The sequence below is a fragment of the Heterodontus francisci genome, chromosome 4 (genome assembly GCF_036365525.1).
Source record: "Heterodontus francisci isolate sHetFra1 chromosome 4, sHetFra1.hap1, whole genome shotgun sequence".
Lineage (NCBI taxonomy): Eukaryota > Metazoa > Chordata > Chondrichthyes > Heterodontiformes > Heterodontidae > Heterodontus > Heterodontus francisci.
The window spans coordinates 123067999-123088343 of NC_090374.1; the positions used below are offsets into that span (position 1 = coordinate 123067999).

A 20345-nucleotide genomic window follows, 5' to 3' on the forward strand; every position below is an offset into this window, starting at 1 on the left:
GTGAAATGTATATGTGTATTGGGGTGGGTGGTGAGGGGTTTATACCGCACAATTTTGGTGAATTAGCAAACTTTTCCTGACCTGCTTAAGTCATTAAATCGCTTCCTGCACTACATCCAATACCAGGGCACAATGCTACTGCTGCTCACCTCCTCACCTATCTTCATCCATGTCTTCTTGATGAGAACAGCAGGTTTCTTCGTCCCATTGCTGGGGAAAGGTATTTTCCTTCTGTTCCCGATTGCACCCCGTAGTAATTCAGGGGAAGCATCATTGAATCTGGGTGCTGCATTTACTGTTCGTGAATCCATCCTAAACATATCCAGGCTCCTCAATTTCATTTCTGCATTGGCCCTTTTAAATAGCAGACTGTGCAGCTTGGAGACTTAAAACTGGGAAAGAAAAATTTAATGATTTAATCGAGTCAGGTTCTTCAATTTTGACTTGCCAAGTTTACTTCTGCATTTCACCAATGCAGTTCCTCCCCCAGCTGGGAAACCATCTTTGCATTAATATCAGGTTCTTTGACTCTGCTTCTCTCTGCACAAATACTACATGACCTACTGAGTATTTCAAGCATTTTCTGTTTTTATTTTAATAATTTGATTGGTATATGCATACATGTAATATTCTCTTTAATATTTAGACCGTGGACACTGGAAAGATAATGAGAGAAGAGAATCGGGACTTGCTGGTGCAATCTGATAAAGGGAGCAAGCCATCTAAAAGAAAGTCAGAACAATTTTTTGACTTTAGCAGTGACAGTGAGACGGAGCCTTCAAGTATGACAAAAATGAAAAGTAGTAAAGGTGGTCTAGTAGAAACGAGTCACAATGCAGATACCCGGGGACAGCTCACATTGGTCCAGTGTGGGTTTTCCAAATTCCTTGACAGGAAAGCAGGCACTGGAGAGGAATTCAACGAGAGTGATGGCAGTTCTGATGATGAAATATTAGAGAACCCGTTCACAGAAGAAAGCACAAGCAATGATTCAGGTGCCCCTGTAGCAAAGGCAAAACACATGAGCAGCTACCTAGTCTCAAAGGCCCACTCAGATGCTCAGCCTATAAGAAGAAATCATGGGCTTGTTCAACAAGCAAGACAAAAGCTTTGTCAAAACTGGAGTACTTCTAGTGAATCTGAGGGAGATGCTGAATTAGGAAAGAAATGCATGTATCATGGTACTTTAGAAAATGTTGCTATTGCCATGGGAACTGACAACAGCACAGAAGAAAGTGATGATGTCATCCCTCCTTCAAAAGTGTTGGGACTAAAGAAAAAAGTGCATGCCAAGAAGAAATCTAAACCTAACTTCCTGTCAAAAGATTCTGAGGATTCGAATAACGAAAACTTCACAAGTATTTCCTGTAAAGAAAGGGTCTTGTTTCCCTGTAAGCACTCAGGGTTTCCTGGTGCAAAAGCAGGAATCAGTGGTGATTGCCCCAAGATAACAAAAGGGAAACCCTTGAGCCATTCTGCCAAATTGAAAGAACCAGGCAACCTCAGTGATGAGTCGGACGACATTGAAATATCTGCAGATTCACCAGAGATAACGTCCGATCAATCTGAACACGGAGCAAAAAGAGGCAAAAAAAGCTTTTACAGTAAATCACAAGTCCGTTTTAAAAAAGAAACAGGACAGTACAACATTGAGGAATTTTCATCCTCTGGAGATGATGTCCCCACCAAACGAATCCGGTTCAGTGCAACCAGAGAGAGGGGCAAAAGCAAAAGTAAACCAGAGTGCAGCAAAGTTCGGTTTTGGCCCAAGAATAGGCCGAGTGGAATTGCCAAAGGTGAAGATGTACCAGGGTACAAAAAGCAGAGCCAAAGTCAAGGGGAGCAGCTTGCATCAATGGACAGATTGCTAGGTAACTGCAAATCTTTCTTTTAGAGAGGGATGTAAAGTCAGGATGTTTGTTGCCTATTGTTCAGGCTTTGTAACTGTGAGGGTTAAAAGTATGTTGCATTCACATTTTACAAGACCAGTGTTGGGGTGGAGTTGATAACTTGTTTGCACTGACAAAAAACTTGAATGTAAATCATGTTTGAAGGCCCATACAGACTCCAAAGTGAAGCAGAATAAAATTCTGTCCTGAAGCGAGATAGGCTACATTTACACTATAGGGTTGAAATTAATATGCTTAGTGCCTGTTTTTACAAAGTAAAACGAGCACAAAGCATACCAATTTAGATGTGAGATGGCCTACACGCAGTCAGCATAGGTGCTGGCCCCACTGTTAAACTCGTGAGGCCACTTTTTAGGAACCCCAATTAGGACCTAACTCCTGTTAAAGGATCCCTGAGTATAGTTAGTTGCCAGTGAGCAGAGTAGACGTTGGGCCTGCCCAATTCACAATTCTTCAGCAGCCCTTCTGACTGCCAATTAAAAATACGTGTTTTTTTTTGCAACTTAAAGTACTTTGGAGCCAGGAGCAGCAGGAATTCTCCTCCCACCCCACATCCCCACTCCACCAACCATCTCCACACTCCTGGTGTTCGATGTGGTGACAAGTCATGGCACCAACAGCTCGCCCTGAGTAGTAATTGATTTTTTTTTTAATGCCATTATGATTTGTCTCCTGCATTGCTCGCAGCACTGCCCAGGAAATTAACCTTTCATTCCTGGTGATTCCTGGAGGGTATTAAATCCTAGCCACAAATATGTAGGTAAGGCTCAAGGACCAATTCCTGGCTATTCTTAGGCCTCTTAGTTCATGCATGCACTGTCTGGGCCTAAAATCTTCTCCTTTCATTGCAATGTCAGTCTAAAGCAAAACTATCACAGTTGCAGTGTAAATGCGCCAAAATGTCTACAGTGCTGAATTTGTATGGCATGCAAGCATCTTAGCTCGGATAAAAAAAAGTGGTTGCTGCTGCAAACTTTAAAATAAATTGATTCCTTAATTGGAGGTGCTGTGTGGCTCTTCAACTGCAGCTGATACTGGGAACCAGTCAAGGCATGTCTAAAACAGAATATGATAAGTCTGGTAAAGATTTAAAACAAAGTTTCCATTAAATTGTATTAAAGAAGCCATATCCTGGCAGAAATAAATAATGTGTATTGAATACAAATGGATTGGAGGCCTATTCTGAATAAATACAAGGATGTTAGCAGTCTGGTTTTATCACAGAGAGTGGGTTTCTTCAAGCCTCAGACATGTTGGGTGGAATTTTACATTGGCGGCGGGTATCTCGATGTCGGGAGAAACCAACACCAAGATCCAACACCAACACCAGTTAGACACTTAACTGGACAGCGGCAGGCCTTCCATAGGATTTAGGACCCCGTCGCAGGAAGTCCCAGAACTGCCGGCTAATCAGAGGTCGGCAGCTGCAGTGCCACTACAGAGGAGGTGGCTGCTGCTGTAGCTGCAGCGACCAGATACTGAGAAGTGGCGCTGGAACCAGGCTTAAGGTAGGTCAGGGCAGTAGGGGTTTCACAGGGTGGAGAGGGGAGGGGGCCGGCAGCAAGAGCAGGCGTTGGCCCTCAGCGGCCCCCCCACTTCCTGATTCCTGGTCTCTCATTCTGGCAATGTGCCTTTGAACAAGGGAACCCCTCCCCCAAAGCCAGGAAGCAGCCCGCACCATTTTTCATGCTGTGCTTCTTGAATGGTAACAGGACTGCCCACCACATGGGCAATTGGAAGTTAATTACACAGTTTTTTTTTTATTCGTTCCTGGGATGTGGGTGTCGCTGGCTGGGCCAGCATTTATTGCCCATCCCTAATTGCCCTTGAGAAGGTGGTGGTGAGCTGTCCATGTGGGGTAGGTACACCTCCAGTGCTGTTAGGAAGGGAGTTCCAGGATTTTGACCCAGCGACAGTGAAGGAACGGCGATATAGTTCCAAGTCAGGATGGTGTGTAGCTTTGGAGGGGAACCTGCAGGTGGTGGTGTTCCCATGCATCTGCTGCCCTTCTTCTCCTAGGTGGTAGAGGTCGCAGGTGTGGAAGGTGCTGTCTAAGGAGCCTTGGTGCATTACTGCAGTGCATCTTGTAGATGGTACACACTGCTGCCACTGTGCGTCGGTGGTGGAGGGCCTCAATTGGCGGCAGGGAGGGAAGGCTGTTCACAGGCCTGCCCGCCCCAGACTAAATTTCAGCGGAGGCAGAATGGTGGCGGGTTCCCCCCCACCCCCCACCACCACCTTTCCAACCGATTTTATGCTCTCCCCGCCTCCAAATCTGCCACAGGGGAGAGCATAATATTCCATCCGCTGTCTGGGAATTTAAGTGAGAACTGGCTGTCTGGGGTTCCATCACCAAAGTACATTTTGATTAACTGAGGAGCCCCATCGTGCATTTTAACTAATAATTCTTCATCAATGTGTTGATTTGAATTTAACCCAACTGGATGAAAGAAGTAAACCTAAACAAGTTACACTTTTATATGAAACTGTCATGCAAAACAAATGATTTGATTTCCTGAGGGATACTTTCTTCTTTGAAATAATTTAAAGGGTTGCTGCTAACTAATATTTCAATCATTAGGTGATGTACAGGAAGTGGCTTTCATTCATTCAAACCAACGTGTGATTGGATCCAGCAAGGCTGAAAATCAAATGAGTCATACTGCAATTCGTGACGTATTTAAGCTAAAACGATATTCCCAGACTCCTGCCAATATAGCAGTCCACACGAGACAGGTAAGATGACGACTGAACAGTATCATTTTTTATATATATAAAATAATAAATTACTTTATACCATTTAGCAATTTTATTTATTAGTTCATAAAATCTCATTAATAAAGCTGGTTATATGGCTTTCAGAATGATGCCAACTACTGCAGGAAGTTAACATTGGTTCTGAGATGATCTGACTAGCTTGTCACGGGTTTGGTATTCTCTACTGCCCTGAATTTTGCGGTCAGCAGTGAGCAAAGGGCACTTGCCACTGACCTTGAAGAAAGTCTCACTGAGAGATCTAGTGATCTCTGTGGCGAGAACTTCACCTCACTCGCCATGCTGTGGATTGCAGTATTCTTTAGTGGGGATTCCCAGCCTGGAGCTGCAGTGATGTTATCAAGCTGCCCAAGCAGGCAGTCACATTAAAGAATTCTCACAGACAGCCAACCAGGTAATGAAAAGCACTAAATAAAATCACTTTTTAAAAATTTTATATACAGTCAGATAAATATTGGGGCGTACACTTGGAGTGAAACTAGAAGGTGAAATATCATGAAAAAAGCTTTAAAAAGATTATTTTAAAAAACTCAGTTTAGAAAAAATCTAGTAATTAATCATAATGGTGACATTTAACAATACAGAATTATTTTTTTAGAGTCAGGTCTGTTGTTCAGAATTAGTTATTACTCCGATCGCTGTTAAATCCCCAATTACATTTGGTTAAACAAGGTGTAACTTTTTCATTGGATTTCTAACAGTGATGTGAGAGTGAGAAAGGGGAAATTCTCACCACATCAACTGATTTCAATGATTGCTGGCTTGTTGTGGTGGGCACAACGCTGACTGTGGCACAGCAATAAGTGACAGACCGCAGTTTCAGGATTTCTGTGTCAATCTGCAGTTGTGTTAAATCCTGAAGTTGCGGTCAGTTTCAGAGGGGTAATGATGGTAAACACTGACAGTTCACCGTCAAATCCCCGCACAAAATCTGTGTCATTATGTTTTCCAACATGCATTTCTTACTCTTGATGTGCATTTAAATGTGCTGAAGAATATGTCTTCTTAATATTTTTTTTATAAGGATTTTCCTTGTTTTAATAAAACTACAGTACTTGTGTAGAAAGGGATCAATTCAGTCGAGCAAACTTCCAGCTAGTATGAGCATGAGATGGGCAGCACAGAAGGAGGGCATTTGGCCCATCGAACCTGAGCCAGCTCTTTTGAAGAGCAATCCAGTTCATCCCACTCTCCTACTCTTTCCCATATCTTTCATTTTTTTTCTTCTATTCATCAATTATTTATCCAGTTTTCTTTTGAAGGCTGCTATTGAATCTGTTTCCACCACACTATCAGGTAGTACATTCCAAATCCTAACCACTCATTGCATAAAAAAAGTTTTTCTTTGTGCTACCTTTGGTTCTTTTTGACAATCACCTTAAAACTGCACCCTCTGGTTATTGACGCTCCAGCTATTGGAAACAGTTTCTTTTTATTTACTCTGTCGAAACCCTTCATGATTTTAAACACCTTGATCAAATCTCCTGCTAGTCTTCTGTGCTCTAAAGAGAAAAATCCCAGCTTCTCCAGTCTATCCACCCAACTTTATTCCCTCACCCCTGAACCCATTCTAGTAAATCCTAGTAATATGAGTAGCAGTTTGGCCAACTTGTTCATTTTAAATTTAAAAAACTGAGGAGTTATCTAAAGATTTAAGTGATATAGACCAGACATTTAAAAATCTTTCAAAGCTCCAAAAGTAGGTTGGTAGCAGCATGTTGGGGTCTATTTATAAATGCAACTGTGTTTTTGTTAGGCAGGGTATGAAAGGTTACAGAGCCAAGGTGGGTAGATGGAGTTAAGATACAGAGCAGGTATGATCTCATTGAATGCAGGAACAGGAACCACATGGTTCCGCACGGGAACCGGAGCCACGGATCAGTGGATGGGGTAGCTGTTGAACAGGCAGATACCGAGTGCAGAGAGTCTGTGAGGAAGGTTAGACAGTTGACAGGGCAAAGTTGCAGCCAGTATGATGGGTTGAAGTGTGTCTATTTTAACGCAAGAAGTGTCAGGAATAAGGGTGATGAACTTAGAGCATGGATCAGTACTTGGAGCTACGATGTTGTGGCCATTACGGAGACATGGATATCACAGGGGCAGGAATGGATGTTGGATGTTCCGGGGTTTAGATGTTTCAAAAGGAATAGGGAGGGAGGTAAAAGAGGTGGGGGAGTGGCATTGTTAATCAGGGATAGTATCACAGCTGCAGAAAGGGAGGTCGTCGAGGAGGGTTTGTCTACTGAGTCATTATGGGTGGAAGTCAGAAACAGGAAAGGAGCAGTCACTTTGTTGGGAGTTTTCTATAGACCCCCCAATAGCAACAGAGACATGGAGGAACAGATTGGGAGGCAGATTTTGGAAAGGTGCAGAAGTAACAGGGTTGTTGTCATGGGTGACTTCAACTTCCCTAATATTGATTGGAAGCTCCTTAGTGTAAATAGTTTGGATGAAGCAGTTTTTGTCAGGTGTGTCCAGGAAGGTTTCCTGACTCAATACGTAGATAGGCCGACTAGAGGGGAGACTATGTTGGACTTGGTGCTTGGCAACGAACCAGGCCAGGTGGCAGATCTCTCGGTGGGAGAGCATTTCGGTGATAGTGATCACAACTCCCTGACCTTTACTATAGTCATGGAGAGAGACAGGAGCAGACGGGATGGGAAAATATTTAATTAGGGGAGGGGGAATTACAATGCTGTTAGGCAGGAACTGGGGAGCATAAATTGGGAACAGATGTTCTCAGGGAAATGCACGACAGAAATGTGGAGGTTGTTTAGGGAGCACTTGCTGCGACTGCTGGATAGGTTTGTCCCGATGAGGCAGGGAAGGGATGGGAGGGTGAAGGAACCTTGGATGACAAGAGATGTGGAACAGCTAGTCAAGAGGAAGAAGGAAGCTTACTTAAGGTTGAGGAAGCAAGGATCAGACAGGGCTCTAGAGGGTTACAAGGTAGCCAGGAAGGAACTGAAGAATGGACTTAGGAGAGCTAGAAGGGGACATGAAAAAGTCTTGGCGGGTAGGATTAAGGAAAATCCCAAGGCGTTCTACACTTATGTGAGGAACAAGAGGATGGCCAGAGTGAGGGTAGGGCCGATCAGGGATAGTGGAGGGAACTTATGCCTGGAGTCGGAGGAGGTAGGGGATGTCCTAAATGAATACTTTGCTTCAGTATTCACTAGTGAGAGGGACCTGGTCGTTTGTGAGGACAGCGTGGAACAGGCTGATATGCTCAAACAGGTTGAGGTTAAGGGGGAGGATGTGCTGGAAATGTTGAATGATATGAGGACAGATAAGTCCCCAGGGCCAGACGGGATAAACAAAGAACAAAGAACAAAGAAAATTACAGCACAGGAACAGGCCCTTCGGCCCTCCAAGCCTGCGCCGATCCAGATCCTCTATCTAAACATGTCGCCTATTTTCTATGGGTCTGTATCTCTTTACTTCCTGCCCATTCATGTATCTGTCTAGATACATCTTAAAAGACGCTATCGTGCCCGCATCTACCACCTCCGCTGGCAACGCGTTCCAGGCACCCACCACCCTCTGTGTAAAGAACTTTCCACGCATATCCCCCCTAAACTTTTCCCCTTTCACTTTGAACTCGTGTCCCCTAGTAATTGAATCCCCCACTCTGGGAAAAAGCTTCTTGCTATCCACCCTGTCTATACCTCTCATAATTTTGTACACCTCAATCAGGTCCCCCCTCAACCTCCGTCTTTCTAATGAAAATAATCCTAATCTACTCAACCTCTCTTCATAGCTAGCGCCCTCCATACCAGGCAACATCCTGGTGAACCTCCTCTGCACCCTCTCCAAAGCATCCATATCCTTTTGGTAATGTGGCGACCAGAACTGCACGCAGTATTCCAAATGTGGCCGAACCAAAGTCCTATGCAACTGTAACATGACCTGCCAACTCTTGTACTCAATACCCCGTCCGATGAAGGAAAGCATGCCGTATGCCTTCCTGACCACTCTATTGACCTGCGTTGCCACCTTCAGGGAACAATGGATCTGAACACCCAAATCTCCCTGTACATCAATTTTCCCCAGGACTTTTCCATTTACTGTATAGTTCACTCTTGAATTGGATCTTCCAAAATGCATCACCTCGCATTTGCCCTGATTGAACTCCATCTGCCATTTCTCTGCCCAACTCTCCAATCTATCTATATTCTGCTGTATTCTCTGACAGTCCCCTTCACTATCTGCTACTCCACCAATCTTAGTGTCGTCTGCAAACTTGCTAATCAGACCACCTATACTTTCCTCCAAATCATTTATGTATGTCACAAACAACAGTGGTCCCAGCACGGATCCCTGTGGAACACCACTGGTCACACGTCTCCATTTTGAGAAACTCCCTTCCACTGCTACTCTCTGTCTCCTGTTGCCCAGCCAGTTCTTTATCCATCTAACTAGTACACCTTGGACCCCATGCGCCTTCACTTTCTCCATCAGCCTACCATGGGGAACCTTATCAAACGCCTTACTGAAGTCCATGTATATGACATCTACAGCCCTTCCCTCATCAATCAACTTTGTCACTTTCTCAAAGAATTCTATTAAGTTGGTAAGACATGACCTTCCCTGCACAAAACCATGTTGCCTATCACTGATAAGCCCATTTTCTTCCAAATGGGAATAGATCCTATCCCTCAGTATCTTCTCCAGCAGCTTCCCTACCACTGACGTCAGGCTCACCAGTCTATAATTACCTGGATTATCCCTGCTACCCTTCTTAAACAAGGGGACAACATTAGCAATTCTCCAGTCCTCCGGGACCTCACCCGTGTTTAAGGATGCTGCAAAGATATCTGTTAAGGCCCCAGCTATTTCCTCTCTCGCTTCCCTCAGTAACCTGGGATAGGTCTCTTCCGGACCTGGGGACTTGTCCACCTTAATGCCTTTTACAATATCCAACACTTCCTCCCTCCTTATGCCGACTTGACCTAGAGTAATCAAACATCTGTCCCTAACCTCAACATCCGTCATGTCCATCTCCTCGGTGAATACCGAGGCAAAGTACTCGTTTAGAATCTCACCCATTTTCTCTGACTCGACGCATAACTTTCCTCCTTTGTCCTTGAGTGGGCCAATCCTTTCTCTAGTTACCCTCTTTCTCCTTATATATGAATAAAAGGCTTTGGGATTTTCCTTAACCCTGTTTGCTAAAGATATTTCATGACCCCTTTTAGCCCTCTTAATTCCTCATTTCAGATTGGTCCTACATTCCCGATATTCTTTCAAAGCTTCGTCTATACCCAAGGATATTACGGGATGCGAGGGAAGAGATTGCTGGGCCTTTGGCAATGATCTTTGCGTCCTCACTGTCCACTGGAGTAGTACCGGATGATTGGAGGGTGGCAAATGTTGTTCCCTTGTTCAAGAAAGGGAATAGGGATAACCCTGGGAATTATAGACCAGTCAGTCTTACGTCGACAGTGGGCAAATTATTGGAGAGGATTCTGAGAGACAGGATTTATGATTATTTGGAAAAGCATGGTTTGATTAGAGACAGTCAGCATGGCTTTGTGAGGGGCAGGTCATGCCTCATAAGCCTTATTGAATTCTTTGAAGATGTGACAAAACACATTGATGAAGGAAGAGCAGTGGATGTGGTGTATATGGATTTTAGCAAGGCGTTTGATAAGGTTCCCCATGGTAGGCTCATTCAGAAAGTAAGGAGGCATGGGATTCAGGGAAAGTTGGCTGTCTGGATACAGAATTGGCTGGCCCATAGAAGTCAGAGGGTGGTAGTAGATGGAAAGTATTCAGCATGGAGCTCGGTGACCAGTGGTGTTCCACAAGGATCTGTTCTGGGACCTCTGCTCTTTGTGATTTTTATAAATGACTTGGATGAGGAAGTGGAAGGCTGGGTTAGCAAGTTTGCCAATGACACGAAGGTTGCTGGAGTTGTGGATAGTGTGGAAGGCTGTTGTAGGTTGCAACGGGACATTGACAGGATGCAGAGCTGGGCTGAGAAGTGGCAGATGGAGTTCAACCTGGAAAAGTGTGAAGTGATTCATTTTGGAAGGTCGAATTTGAATGCGGAATACAGGCTTAAAGACAGGATTCTTGGTAGTGTGGAGGAACAGAGGGATCTTGGGGTCCATGTCCATAGATCGCTCAAAGTTGCCACCCAAGTTGATAGGGTTGTTAAGAAGGCATATGATGTGTTGGCTTTCATTAACAGCGGGATTGAGTTTAAGAGCCACAAGGTTATGCTGCAGCTCTATAAGGCCCTGGTTCGACCACACTTGGAATATTGTGTTCAGTTCTGGTCGCCTCATTATAGGAAGGATGTGGAAGCTTTAGAGAGGGTGCAGAGGAGATTTACCAGGATGCTGCCTGGACTGGAGGGCATGTCCTACGAAGAAAGATTGAGGGAGCTAGGGCTTTTCTCATTGGAGCGAAGAAGGATGAGAGGTGACTTGATAGAGGGGTACAAGATGATGAGAGGCATAGATTGAGTGGATAGTCAGAGACTTTTTCCCAGGGTGGAAAGGGCTTTCACCAGGGAGCATAATTTTAAGGTGATTGGAGGAAGGTTTCGGGGAGATGTCAGAGGTAGGTTCTTTACACAGAGAGTGGTGGGTGCGTGGAATGCGCTGCCAGCGGTGGTAGTAGAAGCAGATACATTAGGGGCATTTAAGCGACTCTTGGATAGGTACATGGATGATATTAGAATGAAGGGTAGGTAGTTAGTTTGATCTTAGAGTAGGTTAAAGGTTCGGCACAACATCGTGGGCCGAAGGGCCTGTACTGTGCTGTACTGTTCTATGTTCTAACAGGCTCGAGGGCTAAATGGCCTGCTTCTGTTCCTATGTCCCCCAGAACATTTGTTTCCCTGTTTAGTAAAGGTTTTTTTTGGAGGCAAGCGCCACTGTTGTAATTGAATTACTTCATGCAAAATAAATAATTTATTTAGAAATAAGTACAGTGAATTACAAAGTTTGCAATTCTGCCCATGATTTTTTTTTATTCGTTTGTGGAATGTGGGCGTCACTGGCTAGGCCAGCATTTATTGCCCATCCCTCATTGCCCTTGAATTGAGTGGCTTGCTCGGCCATTTCAGAGGGCATTTCGGAGTCAAGCACATTGCTGTGGTTCTGGAGTCACTGCCAGACCAGGTAAGGATGGCAGATTTCCTTCCCTAAAGGACATTAGTGAACCAGATGGGTTTTTACAACAATCGACAATAGTTTCATGGCCACCATTAGACTAACTTTTAAATCCAGATTATTTTTATTAATTGAACTCAAATTTCACCATCTGCCATGGTGGGATTCGAACCCACGCCCCCAGAGCATTAGCCAGGGCCTCTGGATTATTAGCCCAGTCATATTACCACTACGTCACTGCCTCCCCCATGGCAATCGAAATGTAACAAGGGCTGGGATTTTACGGGCCCTCTGAGGTGGGGTCAGAACCCTAACCCTCCCATCATGTTACTTGTTGTTGAGGTGATGTGCGATAGAAAGCCACTATCTGTGGCAAACTTTCAGTCTGCAGACAGGAGATATTCTGAGCACTTTCTCACAGCTGTGTTAAGCGCATAAGTTTTATTTTTTTTAAAGAGCTTGCTCAAAGTATCTTTTAAAAAAAAAGACATTTTGAAAAAGAACTGTATTTAGTTTTAAGATTTTTTCATCCTGTCTGATTCTGTTTTTATTTTGATGACCGTGTTTAATATTTTTGTTTCAATAGTCAGGACTGGTAACATTGGTGGTGTGGAAATGACTCAGAGGAATTACTGAGCCTGATCTCAATACTTAGCTTCTAATACTTGTCTCAGTGCAAATCTTTAGTCAAACTCTTAAAAGGGTTCATTCTTATTCGACAATTAGAAGGTTCATTTAGGTGCTGAGAGTCTAGAACCCCCTTTTTTGTTGGTTATTTATGGAAGTGGATCCATTTTCCGATATCCATCAGATCTCAGGAGTTAATTTTCTTTCATCAGATTTTCATCATAAAACAAGAAAACAACAGCCAGTAAAAACTTGGTGCATACAATATCAGATTTTATTTTGTATTACCAATTTAACAAAATCCAGAAGAAATGTACTACTTTGCACACATATTTAATAGCTATACTCAATATAGCCCACAAACTTCCTTTAATGTGCAGATCGATTGTTAATCTTTATGGTAAATAAAACATTTGAAGTAGCTGCATATGCTACAAGTTGGGCTGCTTTTATTATAACCTTGTTTTAATTCTGATGCTGGCAGACTGATTTTCCATAGATAGACAAGTCTGGTGCAGGTCTTCCAGAATTTAATAGAAAGAAAGCCAATATGAAAGCAATTGGTGTGTATCCTGGTGGATGTGTAGTGTGTATTGCAGCATCAGAGCAATAGACTACATGATTGTAGGACAGCATATCACTTATTCCTGTTTTTTGTGCTCAGAATTAAGCTTGTCAACTTTTTAAAAAAATATTATTTTGGTGAACGAAATTCGCAGCAGTACTGTTGCCTCTATGTCTCCACATGGCTTTCTGGTGTTTTCTCTGAATGTTTTACTTGCATGCAACAAAAGTAATTGGGCTCACCAACTAAATAGGTTAGGTACCAGAATTGCCCTTTGTACAATCTCAGCAGGGTTCCATATTATCTTTATTCCCTACTAGCGCAGTGCTCCTGAAACACCAGGACCAAATATACTTCAGTTTCCTCCTCTTGTTCCACTGAATGGAATTGTTAGGTTGGTTAATAATTTTGCTGAACCATGTTTGTTTCTGAATCTTTTATTCCTTCTCTTGATGGTTTACTCTAATGACATAACCTGACTGGGGTACATTGTTAAAGTTTTCGACACTGAAGGAAGATTTCAGCCTTCAAAATAAAAAAAATGAATGGCCTTCTAATTCTAATAGGCTGCAAAGAAATACAACCTGATAGCTGCAGTGATGTAGAATTGACCCAGTGTCCCTGTCCTTCCAACTGATGGTATTCCAAATTATATGGATAGAAAGAGCACATTGCACATACAAAGCACAAACTCAGCAATATGTTTCACTTGCCCCTTAACTGGTAATTATGCTAATATCAATATCCTTAACTAGTCCTTCACTAACAGAATCCATCTCCTGCTGCCAGCAGCATGGATTGGAAGAGTCAATGATCAGGAACATGCACCAAGACCACTTTCTGATATTGCTGCTACTTCTTCCCCAATTACCACTGATGTATTTCCTTATGTCAACATTACTTTATGGAGTGAAGAGAAAATTTATAATGGCTATTGGCAAAGAGGATGATCCTTAGATGGACATATCATTTATAACAGTGAATATGTCTGCCAGAGTCAAAGAGTAAGATGATTCCATGATCTCTAAAAGAAAGAAAGAACTTGCATTTCTACAGCACTTTTCATGACCTCAGGATATCTCAAAGCACTTTACAACCAATGAAGTACTTTTTCAAGTGTAATCACTGTTATAATATAGGAGACTCTGCAACCAATTTACACGCAGCAAACTCCCACAAACAGCAATGTGATAATGACCAGATAACCTGTTTTTGAGATGTTAGTTGTGGGATAATATTGACCAGGAGACTGGGGAAACCTGCTGTTCTTCAAATAGTGCCACTGGATCTTTTACATCTACCTGAGATGGCAGACGGGGCCTCAATTTAATGTCTCATCTAGCGAGCTGTAGAGTTGTATTGAGGGACAAGTATCATGTGCTGGTTCGCATGTTTTTTTTCGATGGCCGTACAAGCCAACACTGGGGGTACTTGTCAGCATTTATACAAAGACCAAATTAAAAGACCCATGTAGCAAAGTGAGTGCTCCAAGATAGTAAGAATGAGGGTACTTTGCTCAAAGCATCAAGCCAATCATCCTGCGTGGTTAGTCACTCATTCAACAATTCAATCTGAAATAAATGGCAGAAAATCCTTAACTAAACCATATACTTTATACAACTGCAACTAGATTATGTAAAACACAGTCTCTAAGTAAACTGTATCGGTGGATTTATTTTTGTCTAATGTGCAGGTCATTAAGGAAAACTAAGTGGGTTAAATTTTATTTCAAGTTTTGCATTAAGGTGTTTTGCCTCAGTTAGGAATTATAAGCAAAGTAAGGTGAATGGAAAGAGATTTGGGAATTCTGTGCTTGGATCAATTAATTGTTTATCTGAAGTTGGCAGCACATTGAATTCTGTGTAACATTTTAAGATCATATTATTGAAAGCATTTAACATGTGCTTTTATTTTAGATGCTTCAAGAAGCTGATGATGTGCTTGGTTCCCCTCAAAAATCCTTCCAGCAACATCAAACAAATGAAAGTCAAAAGTTACCCCCCCTCTCACTTGTGCATCCTGTCACACAGACAGAAAGGAAGGTCCACCGAGCAGGTGGCACTACCTTCTTGATTGGACAAACACCCAAAGGAATCTGTAGGTGAGTGAACCAGAAGACACAGGTCAGAGGTCAAAAGGGCCCCACTTCCTCTTTGTTAAGGCAGCTGTAGACATTGCCTCCCTTGTTGGTTATGTGATACTATTACCTGAAGGTGTTACTTCAGGGGCTTCTTTTCCTTTTGTATGTGCAAGAAATTGGACACTCTGGTAATGTGATCATGTGAGTTCAGACCAATCTCAATAAGTGTACTGACCTAATGTATTTGCCGAATGATGGGACAGCTGCAGAATACATGTACAGGATATGCTTAACCAATTCTTCCACTGACCATTTTGTTTCCATTCAGGTTAGTAAAGCCTTTTTTCACAGTGGTAAAGATAGCAGCGTGCAGGGCCTGTCAAAGGCAGTTGCACCTGCAGAGCCAAGCAAGGAATGCAGACTGGGTAGCAAGTGCTTCATTTTGAGAAACAGACCAGTACTTTTCCAGAAACCATTGTGTTTCCTCTCATTTCTGATTACATTGTCGCATCACGTTCTCTTTGTACAGGATTTGGGGCTCTCACTCTCTAGATCACTGATTCAAGAAGCCTTGTTTTGACAGCCATCATCATAATACAATAATTGAGCAATAATGAATGAGAAAGCATGAATTGACAATATAGTAAATGACAATTGAGCCTTTATTTGTAATCATGGGTGAGCCGAAAGGCCATATATGTGTTCTGGTCAGTTTTTTGTTTGTGTTCAGTTGTTCAGTAGTGCTGTGCTGAATAATTCACACAGCCCACACAGGTTCTGAAGGCAGGGATGCAGGTCCAGCAGTCTCTGGTGCAGCTGTGCAAGCATTCCCCGGCACATACATTTTTTTTGTTCATCATCACAGAAGGAGCTTGCAAATAGGATTAGCCATGGATCTGAAAATAATACCAACACATGAAACTGGTAGTAAGTGACAGGAAACCTTTTTTTCTATTACTGTGGTTCTGTTACTAATCCGAGAGGTGATAGAGGAATTTTTAGACTTCCTGCGCCATTGCTAACTGGAATAAAAAGCACTGGATCTCATGTCTGAGTGACAGCTGAGCCAGTTGGAGAAACGAGGGCAAGAAGGGAGAGAGAGAGCGAGAGAGAGAAAATGGAGGTGCCAATAGAAGTCCAGCAATTTGTTATCACGGTATGCTAACTGGTAATAGAACGTCCTGCACCCTGGTTGGACAAACACAATCACTTGCTTAGAAACACATTGTGGCCCAACTCACCACGGAATTTTAATTTAATTCAGCGCAAGAGTAGAAAATATATAGAAATTACAGCACAGAGTCAGGTCATTCAGCCCAACTGGTCTGTTTCAGTGTTTATGCTTCACACGAGCCTCCTCCCACCTTACTTCATCTAACCTTCTATTCCTTTCATCCTCATGTAATTATCTAAAACATTGCCTAAAGCAAAACCCTGAATCTTGTTGAGGCATCTGGTCATGTCCTGTACATTCTGTATATAAAACCATGGCTGGTTAGAAGTAAATGATAAGATTGAAATATAATAAAAAGGGTTTGAGTGGGAATATAAATTACGAGCTTGAAGCTCAAATGGCTTCTGATTTGTTCCTTAAACAAGATTTCTTGTACAGCTTTCTTGCTCAGCTCTTGCTTATTATTTCTTTATAACACGTGTGTGTTATAACCTGTATAATAAACACTTCGAAGTTGCTTTGAAATGAAGATTAAACTGAGAGAGGCCATTATGATCTCATAATGATAGTCATCCTGAATAATGTCAAATTATTTACAGGGAACAAACGGAAATTATTTTTTTACATTTGGAAAGCAAAGTGATAGAAGTATTAGGATCATACATTTGTGCAGTAGGTGAAAGGGTGATATTAATGTAGGAAATGAAGAATATCACATGATCTCAATGACTTTCAGCTTCTCCAGTACAATGTAAGCGCTTTCCCTCACCCCGATGTCACCAGCAAAAAAAAACTTTAGGAAATAACTCACCTGGTAGGATAAATCTTTGTGTCAATCAGTTTGAAATACCCCACGGAAAACCCAATATGTAAGGTTAGGAAGGCATTGAAGTAATTTTCAGCTAGCACCCGGCACAGTTTGGTCAACAAGCACTTAGCCTCGATGTAAAATGAATCAAGGTGCTTTTTAATTCCCAAATTCCAACACAAATCAGCCAACCACTTTCTAGTTCATACCGGGTATGCACTTAGCAATACTCAACCTGTACTGAATTAGAAAATGTCTTGTGTCTTTGGAGCAGCATTCACAAATGAAAAGGATTGTGTTGATAGAGGCACTTGCTGATTTAAGCCATTGGCTGAAACATCTGAGTGGTACTTCAGAGTCTTAACAACTGGAAAAAAACTACTGTCTTTCTGTTACAGAAAACAACTCTTTGAAATGGCTGAGTATTTCAACATGGCCTCTGTGGAAGATTTGGCAGAGCATGTTTTAAGCAGCACCTCGCAGCACCGGCTGACCATGCTGAGGGACTTTTACACAGCCCAGTATCCAGAGCTGAGAGACATCTTGCCAGTTGGGCCCCCAGAATCTGCACTTGAGGGTGATGTCACAGTGGAAAGGTCAAGGGTCTGTACGGCCACAGACCATTCTGACAGTAGGGATAAAAAAACCATCAATTCTTCTTTGATTCAAGGAGTATCAAGTGGCAGAACAAAAGGTTTTAGTAAAAAACATCTAAAAGAAACAGCTGCTTGCTTTGAAACACAAAATGAAGTTATTTCAGAAAAACGTGACTATAAATCAAGACTGCCTCATAAAAAAATTAATAAAGTGTTGGCAGATAAATCCTTTTCTAGTGATTTTGCTGACGGTGTTGACAGTAGCATATATATGAATTATTCATCAACTACTGCACTCTCAAAGAGTAAACCAAACAGGAGTGAGATGAGCTCCAGTGGGGCTGTGAAATGTCAGCAACACCATGAAGAGATAGGGCCACCAGCAGAAAGGTCAAAGTGCAAGTCAGATAACGACCAAAAAATAACACAATCTAAAACTGGCTCAATCACAGAGTTGCTTGGTGACACCTCAATACTGGATGCATTTTTTGACACAAAGAAAAAACTTGCTACTCAGCCGACAAAGGCTTCTGGGCATGTGCCAAAAGGAAAAAGCAAGCCGAAAGACTTCTGGGATTTTCTCAGTAAAAGTAACACTGAGTATATCAACACACTAACAGATTTATCTGTGATAGAGAGGTTATGTGAAAGTGCATCTTTGAAATCAAAGAAAAGGGGAGAAGAATCAGATGACTCCCTTTGGAAAAAGAATGAGAAGTTTTTATGGAAAAAAGGTGATCCCAAGAATGACTCCAGTGCCTCAACATCTGACACATTTATGGCGAGTTAATTGTGGAAGTGGAACTCTCAAGCACTGGATGGGAACAGTGAGAAAAATTTGCAAATGAATAAGAGTTTAACTGATCTAACTACAATAATAGTAAAAATGAAAAATTCTTATACATAAATGTATATCTGCTTGTTTTTCAAAGCTAAGATTTTTGTATTTCAAAGGATGGCAGCAGTAATGGGTTATGTAAGGAGGCCCAATAACACTGTTTCATGCTGACCATTTGGGACAATTTTTCAGTGAATACTTCGTTTGACATTAGTTGACTTATCCCTCTCAGGATCTGACCATTTTTATCATTTAGGATTTTCAGTAAATGGATGCACAGTCTTAACATTATACAGAGAAGATCATGTCCTTTTAATTGTATTTATTTTAAGTATATATGGAATGTCACTTGCTGTTTTGCAGCATTGGTTGTTCTTAATTGTGAATCTGTCTAAAACAATAGAACTGTCAACAGGAGGGAGCATGGCATACTATTGTCTTGTACCTTTACAGTTTCTATCATTCTTTTTTCCTTGGTGACAGTAGTATACTTTCTGATGCCGTGCACTTTTTAATGAATTTGCATGAATGTAGCTGAAAATCCATTCATGTACATAAACTGTAAAACAGTAAACTCCTTTTCTGATTAAGTTCCAAAGATTTATTTCTGAAAAGTTATGATATACTTGTTTAAAGGTATTAGGATTTAAAGGTATTAGGAACATAGGAAGAAGAATAAGCTATTCAGGCCCTCAAGGCTGCATTAGATAATAGCTGATCTGGAGCTCAACTCCATTTACCCGCCTTTGCATAATGTCTTAAAAATTTCAGTTGACCCAGCCTCCACAGCATCTGGAGAGTGAGTTCCAGATTTTCACTCCCCTTTGTGTGAACAAATGATACCTGATTTCACACCTGGCTTTAATTTTAAGATTATGTCACCTTGTTCTGGATTTCTCCGCCAGAGGAAATGGTTTCTTTATATCTAAACCTATAATTTTATCGTTTTAAAGACTTTGATTAAATTATCCCTCAGCCTTCTAAATTTAAGGAAATACAACCTGCCCTCATAATTTAACCCTTTAAGTCCTTGTATCATTCTGGTGAATCTGTGCTGTACCCTCTCTAAAGCTAATAAATCTTTCTTTAGTCTTGGGTGCTCAAAACTGAATGCAGTACTCCAGATGGGTTCTGACCAAGGCTCTATACAACTGAAACATTACTTCCTCAATTTTGTATTGAACCCTCTTTCATTAGCCTTTTTGATTACCTTTTGTACTTGTGTGCTAGCTTTTAATGATATCCAATAATACAAAACTTTTTTCTAACAAGTTTTAACTTCCTATATTCAAATGATTAAGAAAAATATTCACCTAATAGTTTATGTCCCATGACGTTGGTCACGGACAAAAATATTTTGAGTATGTTTTACTGTTTTACATGTACTGTACTACATTATATTGTATTATCTATATATTTCCTGCAATGACAGCTTGGAATGCTTTTCCACGTTAAAGATGCTATATAAATGCCACTTGTTTATTCCTCAGCTGTTTGTGTGACATATTGCTATTAATTTATAATAATTGGAAGAACATTTTGAATTGTGCCCTCACAATTTAGGTTCTAGTTTTGAAAGCACAGCTTTGAAGGAAGGTTTTGTTTGTTGCTCAAAATAAACAGTTGAAAGTGCTTGATGCTGTCACATCAATGTGCTGCTATTTCCTGGTATGGTCTTGTGGTTAACAAGAACCAATAACTTAAGATTTTTATCAGCCTCATTTTTTTTCTACAAGCCAATCACAAGAATCAAAACCAGTAAGGAGTGACAGAAATGGCCACATGGTTGTCAGGGACCAATGGACTACTGTAAAGATTAAACCTTATAATACTACACCACAGAATCAC

At 41.7% G+C, this 20345-nt stretch overlaps 1 protein-coding gene across 6 annotated transcripts in view; it reads left to right on the forward strand.

The window, feature by feature from the left end:
- The window catches only part of ercc6l2 (excision repair cross-complementation group 6-like 2), a 135620-nt gene extending 115520 nt beyond the window's left edge, over positions 1–20100 (forward strand). For all 6 annotated transcript variants that reach the window (XM_068030092.1, XM_068030093.1, XM_068030094.1 and 3 more), the window contains 4 exons: positions 647–1871; positions 4492–4646; positions 14918–15102; positions 17462–20100. In XM_068030092.1, the coding sequence (XP_067886193.1) occupies positions 647–1871; positions 4492–4646; positions 14918–15102; positions 17462–18449 (2553 nt within the window). In that variant the 3' untranslated portion in view covers positions 18450–20100. The remainder of the gene's footprint in view (positions 1–646; positions 1872–4491; positions 4647–14917; positions 15103–17461) is intronic.
- The last annotated feature ends 245 nt before the right edge of the window (positions 20101–20345 follow it).